This window comes from Salvia splendens, chromosome 3, assembly GCF_004379255.2.
Source record: "Salvia splendens isolate huo1 chromosome 3, SspV2, whole genome shotgun sequence".
NCBI classification, from domain to species: Eukaryota; Viridiplantae; Streptophyta; class Magnoliopsida; order Lamiales; family Lamiaceae; genus Salvia; species Salvia splendens.
This window is the reverse complement of record NC_056034.1, coordinates 21,211,403-21,235,504: the sequence shown is the minus strand read 5'-3', so window position 1 is coordinate 21,235,504 and position 24,102 is coordinate 21,211,403. Positions and strand designations below refer to the sequence as shown.

General features: G+C 35.7%; 2 protein-coding genes across 5 annotated transcripts; one reads left to right on the top strand and one right to left on the bottom strand.

Annotated features, from left to right (window-relative positions):
• Nucleotides 1–7,206: 7,206 nt before the first annotated feature.
• Nucleotides 7,207–10,456, top strand: LOC121795442. The gene is made up of 8 exons (XM_042193981.1): nt 7,207–7,528; nt 7,969–8,472; nt 8,694–8,871; nt 9,204–9,492; nt 9,571–9,643; nt 9,756–9,846; nt 9,931–10,010; nt 10,112–10,456. Exons 1-8 carry the CDS (start codon nt 7,355–7,357, stop codon nt 10,316–10,318), a joined length of 1,596 nt encoding a protein of 531 aa, XP_042049915.1. The 5' UTR covers nt 7,207–7,354; the 3' UTR covers nt 10,319–10,456.
• Nucleotides 10,457–10,557: 101 nt separating this feature from the next.
• Nucleotides 10,558–16,668, bottom strand: LOC121795441 (dystrophia myotonica WD repeat-containing protein-like). Of its 4 annotated transcripts, XM_042193980.1 has the most exons (12): nt 16,292–16,381; nt 16,085–16,149; nt 15,494–15,796; nt 15,303–15,411; nt 15,120–15,213; nt 13,851–13,938; nt 13,673–13,756; nt 12,614–12,707; nt 12,414–12,501; nt 12,168–12,273; nt 11,762–11,854; nt 10,558–11,266 (listed from the first exon to the last, which is right to left on the bottom strand). In XM_042193980.1, exons 3-12 carry the CDS (start codon nt 15,764–15,766, stop codon nt 10,883–10,885), a joined length of 1,413 nt encoding a protein of 470 aa, XP_042049914.1. In that variant the 5' UTR covers nt 15,767–15,796; nt 16,085–16,149; nt 16,292–16,381; the 3' UTR covers nt 10,558–10,882. The 4 variants fall into 4 exon arrangements, with proteins under 4 accessions (XP_042049914.1, XP_042049911.1, XP_042049913.1 ...); XM_042193977.1 differs by lacking the exon at nt 16,085–16,149 and having other exon boundaries at nt 16,292–16,667; XM_042193979.1 differs by lacking the exon at nt 16,085–16,149 and having other exon boundaries at nt 15,494–15,807; nt 16,292–16,430.
• Nucleotides 16,669–24,102: the final 7,434 nt, after the last annotated feature.

Genomic DNA, 24,102 nt, shown 5'->3' with positions numbered 1-24,102 from the left:
CCGAAACAAAGACCTTAAGAAACTATCTTGTGCAGTCCGATTCAAAGTATTAAATTTGTAGCAACACCGAGTGAACAGTCCTAACATCTCTGGTGAGAAATGAGTGACTGAGTGAATCCAACAATGGTTTTTAAATTGAGCAATCTTGACAAGCTGACTCCTTGATCAAGCAGAAGTGAAAAAGCAAAAACATAAGCTACTGGTTAATGGTATGACCTCGACCTCGGGTATGATTGTTGGAAAATTATTCGGTCCAATGCATACATGTGAATACATGTTTTTAGTTCTTGTTCTTCTTTCTTTTGCTTGCGAAATAAGTAAACCATGCCTGAAATTTCCCTTATCTTTTTCTCTTTCTTTTTCTTTCTATTTATACTTGAGGACAAGTATGTTTTAAGTGTGAGCAGTTTGATAAGGCTCATTTCATGCATCGGTTTTGGGGGTAAAACATATACTACTTGATCGGTTCATCGCGCAAACAAGTGTTAAAATGTGCAGAAATGCTACTTGTCCAAGGCAGCAAGGCCGAACTGATCAAGCACGTACAAAAGGCGAAAAAGGCCAAAAATCGGAGGAGTTGATCAAGGGGCGAGGTCAAGCAGTTAAAGTGAGGACCGCTGCTTTCTAGAAGGAAAACGTGAGGAAATGAGCTGGATGTGGCGCACCATTCTGTTCCCAGGACGACGTTCTAGAAGGGGACACGTGCTAGCTTGTGAAGACGCCAGGACGAATCGATCAGAAATTTGTTATCCAAAAGCGTCATTATTCTAGAAGAAAGAGCACGTAGCAGTCAATGAGTCGCTCATCCTCTGCATGAGTGAATATTCCCTATCAAGATCGTTATCAAGTTGGAGGCCGAATCGAGCTTATAAATAGAGGTTGCGCCACCACAAGAAAGTATCTGAGACTTTACTTTCCGTCTAGTTTAGCTTAGTTTAGCTTCGTTCAGCTCTCTAGCTTAGTTTAGCTTGGTTCTGCTCTCTTAGCTTAGTTTAGTTCAGATCTCTAGTTTAGCTTAGATAGCGTAGTTAAAAGGGCGACCGAAGGGAGCGCTACAGAATAACCATTTCTGTCGGCGTAACTTAAGTTTCCCGCTGAGATTCTTCTCAGTTTACCGCTTTCTTTATTTTCGAAGTGTTAGCTTAGTTTATTTTCACGTTGTAATCGTATCTTAGTTTAATCGAAGTTATTCTCTCTTTTAAATCGCGCATTTACTTTTCTGTTATTACCTGCAATTTACTTGACCCAGTGTTTAAATTTCCGTTGATCAAGCTAGCTAGTTTGAATTCTGCCTAGATAAAAACCGTAGTTAAAACTCCCAAGTTAAAGTGTGGCAGCAGCCAACCCCCCTGTTCACTACTCACACACTCGACACACCAACTTCTCTGTGGGATCGACCCCGAACTTGCCACTTTACTGTTAAAGTAGTGCGAAATCGGGAGTTATAAATATTATCTTTGGCGCGTTTCGGTTCGAGGATTGATTCGATTAAGTGGCAACGACAATTTGCTAACTGGTCCAACCGCTTCAGTTATCCTCCATATAACTTGATCCAATCTTAATCCGCGCGTTTCCGAGCCCGCCAGCCATCGCCGTGGAGGCCAGCGATCCACTCGACGCCGGGAATTGCTCCAGTCCGCGTATGACTCCGGCAGAAGTCACAACTCCCGATTCCGTGCGGCTCCCCATTCAATTCGACATGGATAATCTGAGATCGTCAATGAAAGCACCAGTTGTTAAGGGTGTTTTCCCCTAACGCTGAATTGCCGACGATAATCGGCGATTGATGAAAAGATAAAACGGACGTCCCGGGCTCTCCCCGAGATCAGCTCCGGAAAGTAAAGAAAACGATAAATTGAGGAAAAATATGATATTTCTTGATTGAATTGGAAGAATACAATGCCTCCTATTTATAAGACTACCCCGACTTAGAGAACAAGAAAATAAAGATCCTAATAATATATGGGAAATATATGTTAAATCAATCCTAGACTAAATAAGAGAGATTTGAGGATATTAGTAGAGATATTCCCGTATCATTGTGACTAATTTAGACACTATGTTAGTCATTTGGTGGGATTCGTATCTTGGATTTTGTCTACGTTTCCATGATGACAAATGAAATCCCAGCAAATAAGGTATTGTTGTTAAGATATTGGTGGCTAAGACATCCACAATCCAGGCCACAATTTCTCCGTAATTGACAAACATTAATATAGATTATTCACTATTTTAGTTGTAAAATTAAAAAACATTAATTGACAAACATTAATTTAGATTATTCACTATTTTAGTTGTAAAATTAAAAAAACGATGGAGAAATATATAATGAAAAATTCATTAATTCATTACGAAATTGAAAAAATTACAAATCCGAAATAATAAAATTTTTGGAATTAATATAGAGTTTGTAATTGTGAACAAGATGTGTGAATGATAAATTGTGAATGGGTAGAATTATATTAATAAATAAATTTTGGAATTAAAAAAAAAAGAAGGAAAGCTGGTGGGTTGTGGATGCTCTAATGCGCGAATGTATCACGACGGACAATAATGCAATTATCTTATTTTGTTCATTTTCTTTAAATTGTCAAATAATCAGTATCTCTGCGTGATTATTATGTAAAAGCTTTCATTTATTAGATCGAAGAAAATGAATTCTCAGATTTCAAAATCGAAATTTCAGCTACATCCGCCGTTGTATTGCAGATGAATTGATGGCTAATAAGCAAGAATATATATACATGACATGTCTTCCTCTAATGGTAGTATACATTACTATTATGACACATTATGAGTTGAAAGAGACTAGTAGTTTATAATGCCCCAAAACCAATTAGAGTCTTAACTCAATAATTCAAAAAATATAGAGTTTGTCTCATGACTGCACAAGAGTTAAAGTGGCCTTTAAGTGCTTACTACTCTTGAGTCAGCACACACGATTTTTTAAAGTAATACTGCAGTAATTAGTAAATAAGTTTGATAAAATTGTTATTGTTTCCAATCAGATTAAAGATGAGGTGATAAGAAAAGAAATCAGCTTGAAGAAGACGAGATGATGAGAAAACAAATTATAAGATTTGATTAGAATTTGAAACCATAACTTTATTAGATAGAAATTTTCTTGTAACTTCTAAAACTTATATCAAAATCTGATTTTGCATACGAGCTAATAATACATTTGTATATTGTTAAATTATTGATTTTTTTTTTTGCAATTAAATTATTAATTTGTTCAGATTTTGTAACTAATTAAGATTTTAACATTGACATAGTTTTATAGTTTCACGTGGAAAATGAAACAATATTTTATATTAATCCATGTTATAAAATTTAAACAAATTAGTAGTTTAATAATTTATATTTGGATATTAAAATTGGTATGTAAAATTAAAATTTGACAAAAATGTAGGAAATTATAAATATCCCATTATTAAATGCTAAGTTGCAAGTTGTCATTTAAAAAAAACGGAGCATGTAGTTTAATGGCCTCATATTTATGGGTTATATGCCAAATAGAGTTTTTAGTGTATCATGTCAAATTAGGGTTGTATTAGATCTTTGCAAGGATCCAAATTAAAATATTTAGTTTAATTTAATTAAGGCTTAACTTGGCAGGACAAGACGGTTGACTCCAAGATAGTTTGACATTCATATGATGATTGTCCACATAATTATTGGTACAAATATTTTCTTATTAAAGAACACCAAAATAAACATATATGACTTGGCCTTTGTAAGTTTCAAAAGACGACTCGTCATAAAATGTACGACGTTTCCTGCATAATATTTTTGCCTAAGATGGCTATTTGTTCCGATTGAGTGAGGGAGAATCGAAATAAAAAAAACCTATGTGCTCGATAAATAGCAATGTTTTAAAAAATCGGACTGGATTGCGCACCAGTTCGCGGTCCGACCCGGGCTGACTTCTAGGAACTTTATAATATCATCATCATTTTTCTGTGGTAATCATATCTAATGTGAAGTAATAGTAAATGAAACAGTAGTCGGATTTTTTTACCATTTGAAAATTTTCAACAACTATTGAAGTTCATGATATTATAGGTTAAATTTCACGGGGAAAAACAAATTTTTAAAAAAGTTGTATAATATTATGCGCTAATTCCCATTCTTTTAAAAGTCAACTAGAAAATGAATTCTATTTACTGATTACTTTTACTTCTGCCAACTAACAACTACTACTTTTTTTTGCTACTACGGAATTAGATGCAATAATAACTAGAACGCTTCTTCTTCACTAACACATTAAAACTAGGGATGGAGAAAAATAGCAATATACCGAAATACCGCATTTGTCGTATCGAAAAATACCGAAAATATTGATTTTTTTTGTTGTACCACAATTTTCTGTACGGTATCTTTTGGTACGGTAAAAGTCTCAATTTTCCTATACAGCGGAATACCGTGGTATACCGAATATTCAGTATATACCGTAGTTACATACCAAAAAATTGGTATATGTTGAAATATAATATAAATATTATATGGCCCAATATTATATTAAATATATTTATATATAAAATAGAATTAAAAAGAAAAAATTTTGGAAAATTCTACTTTTAAATATTTTGTGTATAAAATAGATTTTTTTTGCATAACAATACTACGGTGTATAGTACCGTACTTCTTTATATCGTAAAAAGTGTGATATACCGCAATTATGGTAAGATAACGGTATAAAAAATTAATCATATCGAAAATTCGGTATGGTAACGGTACCGCAGTTTTCGGTACGGTATGCGGTATGACGTTCTCGGTACGATATACTGTACCGACCCACCCCTAATTTAAACACATCAGTGAACTCAAGAACAAGAAATACAAATGTTGATGATTAAACTAAGAAAGAAGCTGAATTTGACTATGGCGGACTATGCAAGCGACTACATCTTGCAATTCGTAACTATTTAGCTTGCGAGAACAACAAGACTAACACTTATCTTTTAAACTAACTTGCAAGAAGAGCTAAATATATAAACTACTGCGTTATCGACATGCGTGTGGGAAAGCTATGAGAACTTAGAAACATTAAACGAGATAATTCACACCAACATGTAACTAGGACCAGTGGCGGAGCCAGAATTTTAGCAGTGAGGGGCCCAAACTACAATTAAAATTTGTCGAGTGTGCTAGATCTAGTGCAAACGACACAATTCGAATTGAACCCTAAATTTGTCATTTGCCAAGTCACGCCTCCGGCGCGTTACGTAGGATAAATTTGTGTCGGAAAGCTATCGGTCGAGTCGGATAGGAAATTTACACAGTCCGATAAAATTCATGACTTTTCATTCAACATTTAAAGTTCACAGAAAAACCCAAACTATGTTGAAAGTTTATGACTATACAGGCAATTTACTCTAAAAAATTGATTAAATAAATATCAAAATTAGATAAAGAGAAACTTTTACTAATAGATAATTTTCGTTCATCCAGAAGATGGAGTTTTTATTCATCCTTGGCTTGCATCATAGGGATGTCAATCGGGCCAGCCCACCGGGTTTCGGGCCAGCCCTATTCGGGTTGCGGGTCAATCGGGTGCGGGCTAATCGGGTTGTTATTTTTCCGGGTTATAAAAGTTCAGCCCTAACCCTAAAAGCTCGGGTTTCGGGCTAGCCCATCGGGTTAATCGGGTTGCTACCGATAAAATTAACATGCGATCAATCCAATAAATAATGGTAAAAATTAGTTATATTTATAAAATGTAAAATATTTAATTATAATAAATTTGAGATATATGCGTAAACTCAAATATTAACATGATCAAATACTAATATTTGAGATTTATGCAACATAAAACATAAACATCAAGAAATTTTAAAGCATGTTTAGAAATTTAAATATATTTTTTAGTGAATTTGAAGTTTCTAATTCATTTATCTATTATTATATTAATAAAAACTTAATATATAATTTATATATTTAATATATAAAATCGAAAGTTATTTTTTCAGTAATATGTATTATAAAATAATCAATGAAGTGTCGAATTAGAGTCAAACAAATAGAACAATATAAATTTTATCGGGTTTCCGGGCCAGCCCATCGGGTTTTCGGGTCTGGCCCTAACGAGTTGCGGGTTAATCGGGTGCGGGCTAATCGGGCTGTAATTTTATCGGGCTGGAAATTTTCAGCCCTAACCCTATAAATTTGGCGGGCTATTCGGGTCAGCCCACGGGTTGCGGGCTAAATTGACATCCCTATTGCATCATATTCAATTAATCACAATTGTAAAAATATCCCGTCTCATCCAATCCATCACAATTGTAAAAATGCAATGTCTCCTCATTCTCCCTCTCCAATTATAATTAATTGGACATACCATATGGCAATTTGTTCGAACCACTAACTTTTTTCTCCTGAGATTAGGGATTATTGGTAAATTGCAGCGACAGACAATATGCAATTATTGAATTTTTTACAACTCCTCTCCACTATTTTTATCATTTACACATAGCTTTTCCATTACTTTACAGCCCTTTATTTTCTTATTTCCTTTTTTCCGTTTTGCTAACAACTATAGATTTGTCTTTATCATACAATAATTATAATTTATATTTTTTTTTACTTCAATTTTCCGTTTCTTTTTCTTTTTAATTGATATTCATGTGTTTTCAAATATTTATTAAGAGTCCTTGTTAATTAGGAGTAGTTTTTTTATAAATAAATAAATTTAAATTTAAAGATCGAGCCAATTTAAATTTAAAGACCACGCCACGGAGGACTCGTACTCTCATCATTAAGAGGCATTATAAAGAGGGCGAGTGACCTATTTCTAGTATGGTAGAACCATCATCCATATATACCGAAATGAACATTGGACTTCAACCCTAAAATATTAAGAAATCCATAATCAATTTGAACCAGCTCTACCACCGTATTAATTTTAAGAGATTTTACACTTCAGCAAATATAAAACCTCATCTGTTGCTAATTTCGTAACGGAATCTGAAAAGCCTGGCCAAATTACACTCCCCAGTAAAGTGCCGTTGACAAAATATTTTACAACTATATACTCTCAACTTCATTTTTTTAGAAAGAGATCCATAGTTTTAATTAAGGAATGTGAAAAAATTATAGTGTCACAAATTGGGGAGTAAATCAAGAAAGTCAAATTTTGATAGAGCGTCCAAAAATAGGAAAATATAATAGAAAGTCAATTTCTACTGAGGCAGGCAGAAACAGCAACAGAAATTATCTCTTCTCAAGGTTTCAGTTACTAACACGAATTGTTATTGTAGTACTACTACTTTTAGTTCCACCTCTCTCTCTCTCTCTGGTATTCTTTCTGTTGTAATTGTATAGTTTGTTACTTGGAATAACTTTATGCTCAATCATGGATTCTGCCGAAGAAAAACCTTTACCCAAACATAGTGAAGAGGGCTGCTTTACAACCCAAAAGCTTGCCAGTATATCACCTCCTCTAATCCCAATGGTATCTCTTTCTAACTTTTGTTATTCCCATCATTCCCTTCAAATAAATTGCGTTTCACTACTCTTAATTATCATGGTATATCTCTCTTTCTGCTCTGGGATTTATTCTTGGATTATTGATACGGTCTAAAGATTGTAGCTTTATATCAATTTTTGAACTGTAACAATGACTTCAATTCTTGGACCTCCTCAGGAGAAGTTGAGTTTCAAATTCTTGGAACAAGATTTGAAAAATTATATATATTGATGTATTTTGTGATGGGACTATGTTCGTGGTATGGGATTGTATCCATTTATTTGTGCAAATGATTATTTGATTGTGATAATATTTAGTTCGTTTATGATATAAAGCTACAATCTTTGCTCTTGTTACCTTTGAATTTTGAGTTCGTTTGTTTCTTGGTTTTGGGTGATGAAAATCTGTTTTCGTCTTTGTTTTTAGAGAAATTCACATCTGATAGAAAATCTGCTACTTGAAAAGGTTAGATTAATAAGGTTTATCTTTATTACTACTAGGTTGGAAAAGCGAGTGAAATAGTCGTTGAGGAGCCGGTGTGTAGTCAGCCGCATCAAGGGCATGACTTGATTCTGCACATACCAGCCAATGCAACAGCTGAGGGATATGTGGAGGACTCTGAGTCTGTGGCAATAAACATGCCTCCTTCGCCGGTTCCAACTCCCAAAAGAGTAAACTTTTCGCCGTTACCTAGTCCTAGTAGAGTAAGGCTTAATGGTTCTCCAGGTCCTTCAACCAAAGGAAAATCATCCATGAAAAATTTGCTTCCTAGACTAAGCTTCAAATTACGGAACACAAACTCAGATATTGAAAAGGCTGCCATGTTAGCACTTGGAGTTTCCCCTGAGTTGCGGGGAAAGACATCAATTCCTAGGACTTTCTCTCTTACCAAGATTTTTATACCCAAGATGAAGAGGACATCATCTCTACCAACCTCTCCGATTTTCCACTCGAATCCGGAGTCTGCTCATGGAGGATTTACCAGCGCTGCAGCTGACTTATCTGTGAGTATTTCTCTTTTCAGCTTGAGATAGGTATGAGTTGTTATTCATTTGTAAAATGTGAGTGAAGATATAAGCAGTTGGTTATTTTTCATTTATAGTCTCAATTTCCAAAACCCCCTTATTGCATCATGCATAATTCCATCTGATGGATGGAGAAAATATTCATAATAACAACTCCTGCTCATTCCTGACTGGATCTTACAGATATAATCATTATGCAGAAAGGTGGGTGCCAGCTACCAATGCATCGGTCACGATCTGTACCCGTTCTCTATAAAGAGGGAAGTATAAAACAGATGGACAACTTAGGTGGTGTTTATCGCGTGGTGCCTACTACTCTGAGTGTTACTGAACAGAGTGCTGCAGCTTCTGTGCCTGTTGGAACAATTTGTGGTGCAGGTATATATATTAAGTCGCCTCAAAATTGTGGCGAGACATTTGAATAAACTAATATGCTCTTTCCCTTGAGGATAGCTGCCAATACGTTTAAGACTCCAACAACCAAATTGTGTAGAAGTCTCCATCTTCAGCTAATTAGGCATTTGCTTCTTTTATTCCCTTCTAGTTCTAAGACCTATAATTCGGTTGGTAGTAGTCTTTTTGAAGTTGTTTACTTTAATCCGGGAACTCTTATGGGGCAGTTTGATGTACTTGTTAAGTTAGACTGACATTTGGGACCAAATTTAGTCCCACCATGCTTATTTATCTATGGACTGGTCCTACGTTTTCAGATGAGAAGAATGATTATGCTGAGGACATCCCTCTAGAAGAAGCTGTTTGTAGAATCTGCTTTGTTGAGCTCGGTGAGGGCTCAGACACGCTGAAGATGGAATGCAGCTGCAAAGGTGAACTCGCTTTGGCCCACCAAGAATGTGCGATTAAATGGTTTAGCATAAAAGGCAACAAGACTTGTGATATCTGCAAGCAGGAGGTCAAAAACTTATCTGTCACACTTTTACGCATCCAAACCAATCAGACTCGAGGGCATGGACCACTTCCACCTGAAATAACTCAATACAGGCAAGTATATAAATTGGAAGAGCTCCAATGATAAAGTGAAAAGTGCTGTTTTACTCTCACTATTGCAACCATATATAGGGTGTGGCATGATGTTCCGGTTCTTGTGATAGTCAGTATGCTTGCATATTTTTGTTTCCTCGAGCAACTTTTGGTGAGTGAAATTACCATACTAGGGAATGATCTGCCTCTCTCTCTCTCTTTCTTATTTAATTTGTGTATTCTTTATAAATGTAGGTCATGATTCTGTATTTTTTCACACACAGGTTAACAAAATGGGATCAAGTGCAATTGCCATATCTTTGCCATTTTCTTGTATATTAGGTCTTCTCGCATCAATGACCTCGACTACCATGGGTACACCATTTTACTAGTCAAACTTATGCATGGGTTTGAACTTTTCTTTTCGACTCATTCCTCTGCTCTGTGTTCTTTGGGTAGTGAGGAGGAGATATGCTTGGATATATGCTACTATTCAGTTTACAATGGTGGTTCTTTTCGCACATATCTTTTACTCATTGGTAAGTAGTATTTCACACTTTATGTTACTACTAGATGACTCTTCTTACTGCTTCCGTTCGTTGACTATCATGTTGCTAATATAATTTTTCTGTGTATACAGCTTCATGTGCAAGCGGTTCTGTCTGTTCTGCTCGCGACATTTGTTGGTTTCGGAGGTGCTATGTGTGGCACTTCCATACTTAACGAGATACTCAAATGGAGAAGAATGTGGAGCAATTGGTCGGCTTCCCAACAGGATGCTGCTCAAGCTTCGGAGAGTAGTGATGCACCACAAAACAGAGTGGATGGAAATGGCCAACACAGCTGACAAATTTATACAATCTAGCCCAAAATATGGCAATGAAACCCACATATTCACGAATAGAGTTACCCAGTTGTGCTCAAATCTTTGTAAATATTACTATATACATTTGGTATTCATTCTTCATTGGTTGTTTTCGTTTAATCTTGGTTAAGAGTTGTCAAAATCAAACTGCACATTTAGTGAAGCCATTGCAATCGAGATATGATTCACTTTGTTGACATGAAAAGGAGAGAAACATTATATAGCAAAAATATGTAAAAATAACATTAATTGATCAGCATTATGGTGTGGCAAAATCGACCACCAAATGGAAAAAAAGGGGAGAGAAATTTGAAGTATTTCCATGGCTCTCTCCTACATACAAACTTGGCTGCCCTTTTCTATCTAAACAATGTCATCCAAAGCCTATACATTGCTCTTTGTCAGTAAATCTTACAGCACCTGACTCCTATCATATGCTTTGTCATTTCAGTTAAAAAAACAAACTGTGCAAATGGCAAAACCATCATCACCTTTTCTTCCAACTCGCAGCAAAAGCTTTATGCACAACACCACCTCAGTCTTCAATCATTGTTTGCCTCCCTTCCCGGCTATTGCTGGTTTTTCTTTGAAGTCCGTGCTCATGAAAGAGTCCGAATTGGCTGATTGGGTGTCGGCAAAGCCTGGCCTCATCCAGATTTTTATGTGGCCCTCCCGGCAAACTGTTAGGACAGATTCCTGTGTGAAGAGCAGACCGGAGAGAGGCTCTGTGTGGACACGATGAGCTACCAGTGGGGAGTGCTTTGGAACGTCTCGCATACTTGGAGATGGCTGCAAGGTTCCCACAGGGTAGGCGCTGTCCCAGTGGGAAGACTGGCTTCCGTTATTGAAAGTCGGAGATCCACCTGGGGGACGACGAACTGGCACTACGAGCTCGTCCATTTCTAGATCCCATAAGAGCAATTGTGTATCCTGCATGACATTTGACTTCATTTTTAGTCTAACTCAAATGATTATTTAATTATTTTTCTTACTCAAAAATCAAAATCTTGGTATGCAGTTTCATTGAATTGTTAATTTAGGCATATATAATGCAACCATGTCAACTAAATTATAAGAAAATGATATTTCATTACATTCTCATTCCATAGGATATTACGAATGTCCTTGAAAAAATCCCTACCCATCGTATTCCATACTTAAATTCATCCACTGCCTACCTGAATTCATTTCTTCACATCAATCAATAATATCCTAAGGTCAATAGAATCAGTCATAAAGTGTGAAACATGAGGTGTGTCTAAGTTGAGAAAATCAATGAGTCTGTGGGTAAGTGCATTGAAATTCCAATACAAGGAGAGAATATTTGTTCAGGGCTACAACCTATTATAAGCTGTTTGGTCTTGAACAATAAAATAAACAAGAAATCTAAGATTGGCCAGAAGATAAAGTATCATTACTTGGTACCTGACCAACAGAACCAAATCGATAGACTATGTTTTCCCCAACACCGTCTGAATTTGGAGAAAGCCAATATGAATCAAATGCCACTCCACTAACCTGCCAGAATTGCATGAAATAAATCAGCCACAGACAGCAACATGAGAAACTTAATAGGTACACCGATTTAGAATTATTTCAGTAACATCATGTGTTCTATGCACGGAAGAGCATGTTAGTGTCCAGAAGTTAATTTTTGAACTGTCACCAGGCAACATATCAAAACTTGATCTAAAATGGTGCAAAGTTTGTAATAGAAAGAAAAACATACAACTTCTGATATTATCCTCAGAAACAAGTGTCATGAACTTGTTCGTTATATCAAGGAATTCTTCTTTAGCAAAACAACTTATTCAGCAATATTGAAGCTCACCCATGAGTTGTGTCCTTCTCCCCATGCTACAATCTTTCGATCGTCCATACTCCAAACTTGCACGAGGTCATCCTCGCCTCCAGTCAAAATGTATTTTCCATCCATGCTGTTGTTTGACTAGACATTAGCTAATATTTCATATGACGTAGACAGAAACTATTTTAATTCTGGAGACTGACTTCTATAATAGTGGGGAAGAAAGCAAAAATGAATTTGCAACTTTTGAATTGAATTAAGTAAACACACCTCCAAGCACAACATAAAAGAGCGCCATAATAGCTTTTTCCACCACATATAAGTTGTTCGTTTTTATAGTCAAAGACTCGCAGGTAACCTGTAGTCAAAGTTTGTCCTCATCCAAATAAAGACAGATGGAGAAACAGGGGCAACATGAAAATGGAAAAGGGAACCTAGACACTGCAAGGATAAATGGAAAATGACAATACCATCCCTCCCTATGGTTGCTATATAAGTACCATCAGCTGAGAAAGCAATGTCATTTACTGGACCTTGACATATATGCCACCTAGCAACTGGATTCTGCAAAGAATTGAATGAGATTAGATAAAAGCAATTTAGACTGTGGATGTTTACTAAGAACATAAGAAGAGGAAAAATTATTAGTTAAAATGTAACAAAACCGTGGCAAGTCCATGGGTTGCAATTGCTTCCATGAGATAACTCTCCATTGGTGGTAAAAGAAAATCGATATACGCATTGTCATTGACATGAAATAAACAGATTGTTTGCCTAGAGCCACAGTATCTTAAATCATCCTCGAATAAAATCAGCTAAAAGTCATCATGTTAGCAGACTGAAATCTTCACCGACCCTTTACAATATTTGTTAGTACTTGTTCCAATTCCAGTTACTGAAGTTTCACTGGTCACCAGATGATATGCAACATCATAGCAATACTTTAATAATGAAAAAACGGATATTGAAAGAAAGTATGCTGCAGAAAAAATGTAAATTTCTAGTGAACTTTTTCTGGTCAAATGTCAATATAGATGTAGATGTGGAGAACCACAGAGGTATGTGATATAGAAAAGATGATAATGTAAACATGCAGACAATAAAATAATGACCTTACATAAAATATAAATGACATCATGACAGACATCCATCTGCGCTTCATGGTTCATTACTCATAACAAGCATAAGGAATCAAAGATATGAAACAGAAAACAAGGGACCAATATTATATGAAGAGATTTAGAGACCAACTACCTAGCAAGATCACGATTTTATGATTCTGCTCAATCTTCACATTCTAATCTTCCCAATGTAGTTAAGAACAAAATCTGGTATGTCCAGAAATATATTTGGTCCAAACCCTTAACAAGTTCAAGACAAATAGTACTAGCTCATTCTCTCCTGGGCTAGTATATATAAGTACGAACCATCATGCTATGAAAGAAGGTATATAAGAAATGAATATAATAGGTTGAAATTGAATACAGTTTGATAATTGAATTAAAAATGATATAAAAACTCATGAATACCTTACTATAACGTGCATGAGATACAGAAAATTGAGTCTGATCCTTGATTATAGGAAACGAAGGATCACCAGAGCAATCTTTGTTCTAAAAAAAGAGATACAGATGTATCAGTTTTTAAAGAAAGCAACAAAAAAATTACATACATTCATATTCATTCAAAATAAAGTCTAAAACTTGCCTTTTCATATACATACATATTTCCATCTGCATGAGATACCACAAATGAGCCATCACCATTGGGGATCCACGCAATACAAGTGCAGCGACTGTTAAAAGAAAATAAAGCAATTGAAGACAAGTAGACAACAAATTTACGATCTTTAGTCAGTAAATGAGGAGTTTTCATGGGCATCTTGAGGTCGTTAATAAAATGGAAATTGCTTCAAAAAGATTATACCACTAACTATGTAACTCATGGTAATACATATAACCATTACAAACAAAATGCAATCAGATGTCTGGTTCACTAAACACCTCCCTCTGGATAGACATTTCTTGCAAGTAGAAATGATAAGATTCATTGGCCCTTTCTAATCCTTTTTCTTATTGAATTCCTATTTTTGACATATTCCAAGTACTGCACACAAAATCTTAGGGCTGGCAATTTTCGACACGACACGATAATCTGACACGAATCCGCACGAAATTATTGGGTTGGGGTCAAGTCTTATTGGATCCGTGTCCTTATCGGGTTGACCCATTAAGAACCCGATAATTTCGAGTTGGGTTCGGGTCGGATGCGGGTCGGATACGGGTAACCCATTAAGAAATAATAATATTATTTTTATTATTATATAAAAATATATATATTACTTTAATTTTTAAATTTCTTATAAATTAGGTTTAAATAGTATAAAACTAATTTTAATTATGTAAATTCGGTTAAAAATTAAGGTTTAATCGTGTAATATTAGGTTTTAATCGTGTAATATCAGGTTCGGGTTGTTATCGTGTCGTGTCAACCCATATTATATCGTGTCGATAACGGGTTCGTGTCGGGTGCAGGTCGTGTTCGGATTTGAAGGTAGCAGGTCGGGTTCGTGTTCGGATTTATAGTTTCCTTAACAGGTCGGGTTCAGGTTAGGCCTTATTGGGTTGGGTCATTATCAGGTTGACCCGATAACGACCCAATCCGCACGATTTGCCAGCCCTACAAAATCTTCATTCATATTGTCAGGTTTACAAAGATTCAGACAATCACAATACATTTCTGCAAAGATTGAGTTTCAAGCTTCAAAGAATTTGGACACTTAAATAACTACCAAGGATTAGAAAATAATCAAGGACTTGTAATTGTAAACTTAAAAAAGGGATCAGAGTGATAATCTTCATAGAGCAAGAAGGCAAAGTTTTTATAATTATGGGAACAAGAAATTACTTGAAACATAAACACAAATATAACAAGAGCAAAACAAAAGGGAAGTAAAGAAAATAATCAATTTCTTGCCTATTATTAACAGAACCATCTTTATTATAGTGCTGAGCCCCCACAAGCTTCTTCCCAACTTCTTGTAATTGTTGTCTAAGAGATACAGAATAAACTACAAAAACAAAAACATAATAATATTGAATAAAGCCTGTTAAGACCTAAATACTAATTTTAATTAAAAATCTGAGAATAAAAGCATACCATCTCCCGAGTTTAAACCAATAAGCAAATCATGCCCATCTTTAGCATCAGGATCATATGCGTGGCAAACAGGATTTGAATTACTAAAATGTATAGACTTTAGAGGGTCCTATTCAGCACAAAAAACCTCTTGATATCAATCCAATTATGAAACAAAATAAAAGGTTAAGTACAGAAAACCAGATAAGTACCTTATCTTGAGAATTTAAGTCACTCACAAAAATTGCATCTCCAACATTGAACACCAAGTAAGTCCCTTTCCCATCAAAGTTGGGATTACCGACCACATTACTAGAACTTGAGGCCCCTAATGATCCGATTCTGGTACTGCTGCTACCCACAGGCTTGCTTCCACCATTTCCCCCAACAAAACTAAGCGTCCGGCCCCCATTACCACCACCTAAGAGCCTAGCTGCAGCGGACCTCACACCTAAAGCAGATGACGATTCTGACAGTGCCTGCATTGGCTTTTCCTTGAGATGAGCTAGCGTTACCTGGTTACAAACTAGGAAATTACATTATGATCTATAAAAGTCTGCTCTCCTAAGGAAAAGTAACACATTCCAGATGCTGCTGTAACTGTAACAGTTGCACAAAGCACAAACCTATATTATAGTAAAATGCTTACTACTAGTAATCAGGTGAATAACACAAAGTAAAATATATCTGTAGAATGTCATATTACATCTCAAAAACCACAGAAGGTATAGAAAACACAATTCCCTATCCATCCTCATTCAACTACCTCTACATTGCCTATTGAAAGACTTGCAACTTTTTACCTCAATCACGGGAAAATCATCAGAACCAGATTGACAAAACCCAAAATCCAACTCTCCAAAATTCACTACGTATGTAATGTAGCAGAAAACCCCAATTAATAAGCAATCCCAACGAAATCATTGCCGCGCAAGAAAGAAGAAATTGATCAAAAAAATAAAAAATTGGGGAAAGTTAAGCCCTAGAAAAAAACAAATTGAGATAGATACCTGAGTGACTGTTTTGGCATGGGCATAGTGAAGTAGAGGGGCGGGATGAGTCTTCTCGTACTGGAGCTTATATTTGCCTTCTGGCGTCTTGAAATAGGTCTTCAAAGCTGGGCCCGGCGCGTTGTTCCCAGACGCCGACACCATATTGTTACTGGTCCCACTGCTCATCATCTTCTCACCACTAATAAATCTCGGAGTTCCAAATAAGTCGAAAATTCAACGAGATCATGAACGCGTTTCCCCTTTTTTAAAGAGTAATTAATTCAAAAAATAAATAAAAGAAAGTAGCGCCTCCGTATCAATTTCTTTTCCCCCTTGAAGAAAAGCATTAAGAGGGAGGTTTGAGGTATTAATTGTGTATTGACTTGTTAAAGCTAGCTTGCTACAGTCTACAGATGCATTTTCCTTTCTTGTTGCTGTCGCTTCTTCTACCATCTAGTAATTTTTTTTTATTTTTTTATAAAATTTTAAAATATTATTATTGAATTGATTATATTTAAAACTTGTCTCTTGATTTGATCAAAATTGTTTCATTCTTTGTAGATGTAAACGTTATTTTATGTTTCATAAATGTTATTCTTTTATTACCATAAAATAAATATATTTTAGATTTTATAAAATTTTAAATATTCCAACTTTTATTGGCCAATAACTCGATTCTATAACTTTTATTAGCCACTTTTTGCAGGAGTACATAGCTTTTCATAGTGAAAGTTGTCATCCTCTTTTAGGAGGTTATTTAGTTGCATTGAAGGTCATTTGTTCAAACGTTTTGGTTTTCCTCTTTTATTGACTTCCATTGTTTTTATGGTTGTTTCACTTTTTGTTATTTAAAATCTACTACTATTATTTATGTTGTTATTTGTGGTTTCTTATAAGAACAAGGATTCGTATCACTTTATGTCTTGGTCTACTCTATGCTTTTATCGCAATACACTCAAACCATTTTATAAGATTGGCATGTTTTATGACTACTTTGTGAAGATTTTTCCGTCTATGTATCTCTTTTGGATTATGTTATGCATAATGGTTAAAGGTTCTATTAATCTCATGTTTATGCCAATCCTGAAATCATTGGAGCAAACGTGTGAGTTCTTTCTTGATAACCTTATAATGCTTAAGAAAAATACCTTGTTATAATGCTTGATAATACTTTTGGAAAGTTTGGTGTGATTTGTGGTGAACTTAGCCTATGTGTTGCATATGAAATTTTGATTTTAAGAATGAAGAGTTATTATGTAGTAGGAAGGATTAAATTGCATGTGATTTCCATTTGTGACCTTGATGGATGAACTTTTGTGAAGGTATATACAGAAAAACATGTTTTATGATATTTTGTATTGTAAAACTTAATTTTCTATTTTATGAAAATAATTTTATTTATCATATAGATTGTAATGTATTGCTATTATTTATTATATTCATGTAAAATAATGGATAATGAAATAAAAAGTCATTCTTCTATTTTGAATTTAATTGGTAGACTTATGAAGAGTGAACTACACTAATAGTCCATGATCTTGTCGAAAAATATATCAATAGTCCCTGAAAAATTTTTATAACTTTTTTGGTCCCTAAAAATTACATTTTCGGTACCTATCGGTCTTTTATACCCCTCTCCATTCGAAAAATCCCCTAAAGGGCATTTTCAGTCAAGCACAAAATTACCTTTTCAGTTCTGTAGGTTTTAAGAGCATCCACAGTGGGACGGATGTCCCAGCGGACATCCCGACGGACTTCCCAAAAACACCTCTTGCCACGTCATAAGGACATCCACTGCACTGCCACGTCATAAGGACATCTCACTGCACAATGGTGGACATCCCCAAGGACATCCCAGCAGACATCCCACAATAATAAAAATTCACAAATTCACCAAATTAAACAATTTACGGAATTAAAATTTCGACACGAATACGGAGAAAATGCAACCATTTTATTTAAAACAAAAAACATACATAATTATTATAAAAAAATACATAGTTAAAAAAAACCTCAAGCTTCGACAAATGCGGCCCCCGTCTCACTCCTCGTCGTCCCCGCCGCCAGTCCCGTCAAAACAATCGGGCAGGGGTGGCATCCCCAAATCGCGCTGCATACTGTCGATGACATCATTCAGCATCAACTTGTATAAGGGGTCAGTCGCTGCAAGCCACTTCTCCATGGTGATTAAAAGTGAATCATGCTGCTGTATGCGGGAGAGTGAGGGGAGCTCGGGATCGATCTGGGAAGGAGCTGCCGATTGGACCTTGGGTCCGGACCCGCTGGCGCTTCCCCTAGCCATTCGCATAGCGGACTTTTTCCCAACCGGGCGACGGCGTCAGGGAGTTCTGGGAACCGGCACTGCTGCTGTACTCCCCAGAGGCGTTGATCTTCGTCCGCTCCGGCCAGCCAGCTTCAACACCCGAACTAAACTTAGCGGAAGTCTGCGCCACAAGATAGGCTTCCCAATATTTGAATTCCCCGAAACCCAATTCACTGTCGGGGTACTGCTGGTGACATCATCGGCGGACATGCCGCTTGTTGCCGTGCGGAGGTTGTTTTGGTAGATGCCGGCAAATCGGCTGAGCTGCCTCCTCAGTCGCTCCCACTGTTTCTGGCATTGCTCTCCATCGTGAGGCTTCCCACTTGGCGGTTTGAAGTGGAGGTAGCTTCGGCTAATGCGCCACCACATTCTGTTGATATGCTGGTTAGCCCCGACGTAGGGATCCTCGACTACACTGATCCAGGCCTTCGCCAGCGCGGCGCACTCCCCTATGCTCCAGATGGTCCTCTTTATCTCGTCGGCTTCCTTCCCCTCTCCATCGGCTCCCGTCCCACCCTCGTTCCCCGCATGCGAGGACGAGGTAGTGCACTTGCCATTGCCCTTCCCTCTCCCTTGCCTCCGCGTCCTCCCTGCCGCCGATGGCATCTCAGTGGGAGACTCCCTCACCGGAGATAGCCCCAACTCCTCAAAAGAGAAAGTCTCGTCGCCGATGAACTGAGTCTCCAGAGGAGTACTCTGGGGGGTATCACTCGATAATAGATCTATGTAGGGGCGATAGACATTGTCCCCAAGTGATTGGGGGATCCCCTGCCTACTCCCCCGCAGCGGCAGGCATGCCCTGCATCATCCTGGGCATTTAGGGCATCATCCCGGGCATCGCGGCACTCATCTCGGGCATTTGGGGCATCATCCCCATCATCGCGGCACTCATCCCGGGCATTTGGGGCATTTGAGGCATCATCCAACACCAAGGGGGGTACATATTGTAGTACCCGGGCATCATCCCCGCCATTTGGGGTTGGGGCATCATCGGCGCCATTCCGGACATCATCCCGGACATCGGTGCACTTCTGCTGGCAGTTCCCCCAACTCTAACGGGAAAAGTTAGCATTTGTGACTCACTCGTGGCGAGGGAATCACTATCGAAGTGCTCCATTTATTTTCCAAAGAAATGAAAGTAGAGAGAGAGAAACTCGTTAAAACAAGTGGTGTGAATGAAATGAAGTTCAACGAGCCGTATATATAGAGTTTTTTTTAATAAAAAATCGGTACGTTCGTCGTGTCACCGCAATGGCGAACGTCACGACGGACGTCCCCGGAATTTCGTGGAACTCCGGTGTCCGCAATGCACGTCCGCGTCCGCCTCCGTGCTGCCTAATGGCAGACGTCCCACGCGGACGTCCGCCGGGACGGCCGCCGTTGTGGATGCTCTTAGCAGACCCATCCATCATCTATATAACTCTTTCTTATCCCTTTTTCTTTAATTTCATGTTAACTTTGCTATATGTATAAGCAGAAGTGTAATCAAGATGCTTTATTTGTATATATTACTATTGTCATTGATAATGCTTTGGTTTTGGGGTTTGATTGGAGGAGAAATGTGAGAATGTTTTGGTTTTGGTTTGGGATGTTGAAGAGATTTGGGGGGTGGTAGTTGACGGAGGTGGAGGAAGCGCCGCGGCGGTATTGGTGGTGGAGAAAAAGGGGTGAGGCGTGAGGGGAGTGAACCTTCTGGGCGAAGGGGCGAAGATCTGGAGCCGAAGAAATCGAGGCTGCTCCTAGGGAAAGAGGAGGTGTTGAAGGGCGGCGTGGGGATTCCGGTGAATTTCTGCACCATGGCTCTGAAATTGGTGGTGTCTGTGGTGAGGACGATGGTTGGCGTGCGCTTCATCAGATTCGCCTGCTGAGCAGCTCCGGTGTTGTTCGGCGGCCGGAGGCACTATTCTCCGCCGCTAAGGACAAGGGAAATTTTGTATTGAAAAGCTGATTTGGGAATAATTGTATGGCTTGAAAATGTATCCATGCTCGATTACCAAGTAATTTCAATTTTGTTCGAGAGTGGAATCACGAAAAATTTACTACTTACAATTTAAAATTGCCAAAGCTGAAATCGGCAAAAAAAAATTCTAGAATTTTGAACCAACTAATATTTTGCAATACATGATCTGATTTTGACTATGAATTAACTTGAGAAAGCGACTTGTTGGCATTGTTTGTAAAACTTGATGAGCTTAGTCTTGTTATTAGCTTATAATTAGTTCAGGTAAAAGGTAAAAAGAATAAAAAATCAAGATTGATAGTAACATGGAGTAATAGACATTAATGTCAATTAGCTTTCTTTATGGCAATGAAGAGGAACGTGAGAGAGATAGAGGTGATGTCAAGTAATTATTGTAGAGCGGAAAGGTCTAAAATGTTCTTAAACGCTAAATATTCACACTTGTGGTGCCTAGGGTTATTTTAGACTTATAGTACCAAAAATGATATAAAATTTTTTCAGGGACTATTAGTGTATTTTTTTTACAAGATTAGGGACTATTAGGGTAGTTCCCTCACTTATGAATACTGAAGATCTTTCAGTCGGTGGCATGTAGTGGAAGTCAGCAATTGATATTCTTAACCTAGATATATGTGGACAATATATTGTGAATGGTTGCTAGTGTTGAACTAAAGTCACTCTCGATCATGGATTATTGATGACACTAGAGTTTGGCATAGCATTGAATGAATAATAGCCTTGAGATATGCACTTCTCGTTAACATTGAGCATACAATGTTGGTCATATGCTACTTCGACTTATCAATATGTGCAGATTTTTTGTAATCTAGTTTCATGACATCTTGGGTGACGATGATCAACATACAAGAAGAGTCTGTATTGTTATTTTAAAGAATCATGTCTCTGTCAAAGTTGATATTTTTCTCAAAAGATGTTATGATCAAGGTTTTATTATACAAAAATATATTTAATGGAATTTGCTCTAGTAGAATGAATAAGGTCATCAGAACTCTTACAATATTTTGGAAAAAATTAATTAAATTAAGTGGTTCAGCATGCCTAATTAAATAATATGCATAGAAATTCTTAAACACGATAAATGAATTAAACTAAAAAGAATCAGATCTGTAATAATTCAATAAAAATCATGATAGAAAAATTAATTATTACTCCCTCCGACCTAGTTAAGATGATACACTTTCCTTTTTAGTTTGTTTCAAATAAGATGACACATTTCTATTTTTGGAAAGTTTTTCTCTCCAATTAATACACCCAACCACTTTGCTCTCCTCAATTAAATATTAAGTGAACTACGCAAATGGTCCATGAATTATGCGTTTTGCACGCAAACGGTACCTGAACTTTAAAATATCATGGGTAGTCCCTGAACTTTAAAATATCATGGGTAGTCCCTGAACTAAGGTGTAATCACATTTATAGTACTTTTTCACTATTCATCATAATTTTACACAAAAAATGTCCCCAAGGCATGGATGGTATTTTTAGACTTTTATATCTAGGTATTGGATATGATATTTTCTCTATCTCTATTGAGTATTGAATATGATATTTCTGAAATGATTACACTTTTTCAATCATTTTATGTCAGATCATCTTTCGCTCTCTTTCTCTAAAACTTTATAAAGTAAATTTTTTTTAAAAATAGTGAACTACAAAAATGGTCCCTGGACTATGGGTTTATCTCGCCCATAGTCCTTGGACCTTAAAAATATCGTCGGACATCCCTAGACTAAGGGTTTATCTCAAATTTGGTCATTTTGTCATTTTTAATAAGAAAATACACTTTGAGCATTTCAGCAATTTGGTCTTTTTACAGTTTTAACATTTTAAATCTGATATTATTTCAGTGATGTACTAAATCTGATATTATTTCCAAATTATCATTCTTCTTCCCTTCTGTCATCCTTCACTTTGTTTCTTTATTTCAATATTAAATTTAATTTTATAAAATTAAATTTTAAATTTCGATTTTAAATATCAATAATTTTTAATTAATTATTAAAATTATTAAATAACAAAAACTAATAGTTTTAATCAATATTTGATTGTGTCTAATATTTAATCAATAAGGTATGTCGACGCCAACTTAGTTTTAATCAATATTTATTAGTTTTTATCATAAATAGATCATATAACATTATTTATTCTGAAATAAATATGCATCTACTAATATAATTTTCATTTATTTATTTGAAAACAATCAAAACTAACTAGAAAATTTCAACAAAAAAACTCCTATATAAAAGTTTTAGTAGTATTAAATTTTTAGTCAACTTCATAATATTTAATCACAAACAATTATAACAAACGAACGAAGGCTAAATAGAATAGCTCTTATTTTTCCATCATGATTAATATTATTTTTCTGTACTTCTTCAATTCAGCAGAATATTATATTCAATAAAAAAATTAATAGTTTTAATCAATATTTATAGTCTCCATGAATTAATAGTTTTAATTAAAAAAATTACTGATATTTAAAAGTCTAAATTTAAAATTTAATTTTATAAAATTAAATCTAATATTGAAATAAAGAAACAAAATGAAGGATGACAAAAGGGAAGAAGAATGATTATTTTGAAATAATATCAGATTTAGTACATCACTGAAATAATATCAGATTTAAAATGTTAAAAGTGTAAAAAGACCAAATTGCCCAAATGCTCAAAAGGGTATTTTCGTATAAAAATGACAAAAGGACCAAATTTGAGATAAACCCTTAGTTCAGGGATGTCTGATGATATTTTTAAAGTCCAAGGACTATGGGCGAGATAAACCCATAGTCCAGGGACTATTTTTGTAGTTCACTCTAAAAAAATACTATAAATTTTTAAATAAATTAATTATTAAAGTTAAAATTATAAATATAATTTCAAAATAGCTTGTAACTAACTTTAATTTTAATTGTGATTCAATTATTTTTTTAATACTAAAAATTAAAAGTTTGGATGAATTAAAAACTAAAAATTAAAAATTTAGGGATAATTTAAAATTTTAATTTTTAATATTAAAAAAATAATCAAATCACAATCAAAATAAAATTTAGTTAAAAATTATTTTGATAATTAAATTTATAATTTTAACTTTATAATCAATATATTTAAGAATTTTATAGTATTTCTTATTTTAATTTTTTACTTGAGAAAGAGTGAAAGATGATTTGACATAAAGTGATTGAAAAAGTGAAGTAAAAAATATTATTTTAGGTATTCAAACTATAAGAAAATATTATATCTGATACTAAGGAGATAGAAAAAATATCATATTCAGTACGTAGATATGAATGTCCAAAAATTCATTTCATGCCTTGGGGCATTTTTGGTGTAAAATTGTGATGAAAAGTGAAAAAGTACCATGAATGTGATTACACCTTAGTTCAGGGACTACCCATGATATTTGTAAAGTTCAGGTAACGTTTGCGTGCAAAACACAGTTCGGAGACCATTTGTGTTATTCACTCTAAACTCTCTTTCTCTCTCTATTTAATACATACAATTAGGCATGCAAATTCGGGTACCAACGGGT

What these genes read in the sequence shown, in the direction of transcription:
- LOC121795442 (XM_042193981.1), top strand. Translation starts at nt 7,355, where the DNA reads ATGGATTCTGCCGAAGAAAAACCTTTACCCAAACATAGTGAAGAGGGC. An exon ending in GCGCTGCAGCTGACTTATCT is followed by an intron (nt 8,473 to 8,693) that starts GTGAGTATTTCT and finishes ATCATTATGCAG; the next exon opens with AAAGGTGGGTGCCAGCTACC. An exon ending in GTTTCCTCGAGCAACTTTTG is followed by an intron (nt 9,644 to 9,755) that starts GTGAGTGAAATT and finishes TTTCACACACAG; the next exon opens with GTTAACAAAATGGGATCAAG.
- LOC121795441 (XM_042193977.1), bottom strand. Translation starts at nt 16,462, where the DNA reads ATGATGAGCAGTGGGACCAGTAACAATATGGTGTCGGCGTCTGGGAAC. An exon ending in ATGCCAAAACAGTCACTCAG is followed by an intron (nt 15,797 to 16,291) that starts GTATCTATCTCA and finishes GTTTGTAACCAG; the next exon opens with GTAACGCTAGCTCATCTCAA. An exon ending in CTTTTATGTTGTGCTTGGAG is followed by an intron (nt 12,274 to 12,413) that starts GTGTGTTTACTT and finishes GTCAAACAACAG; the next exon opens with CATGGATGGAAAATACATTT.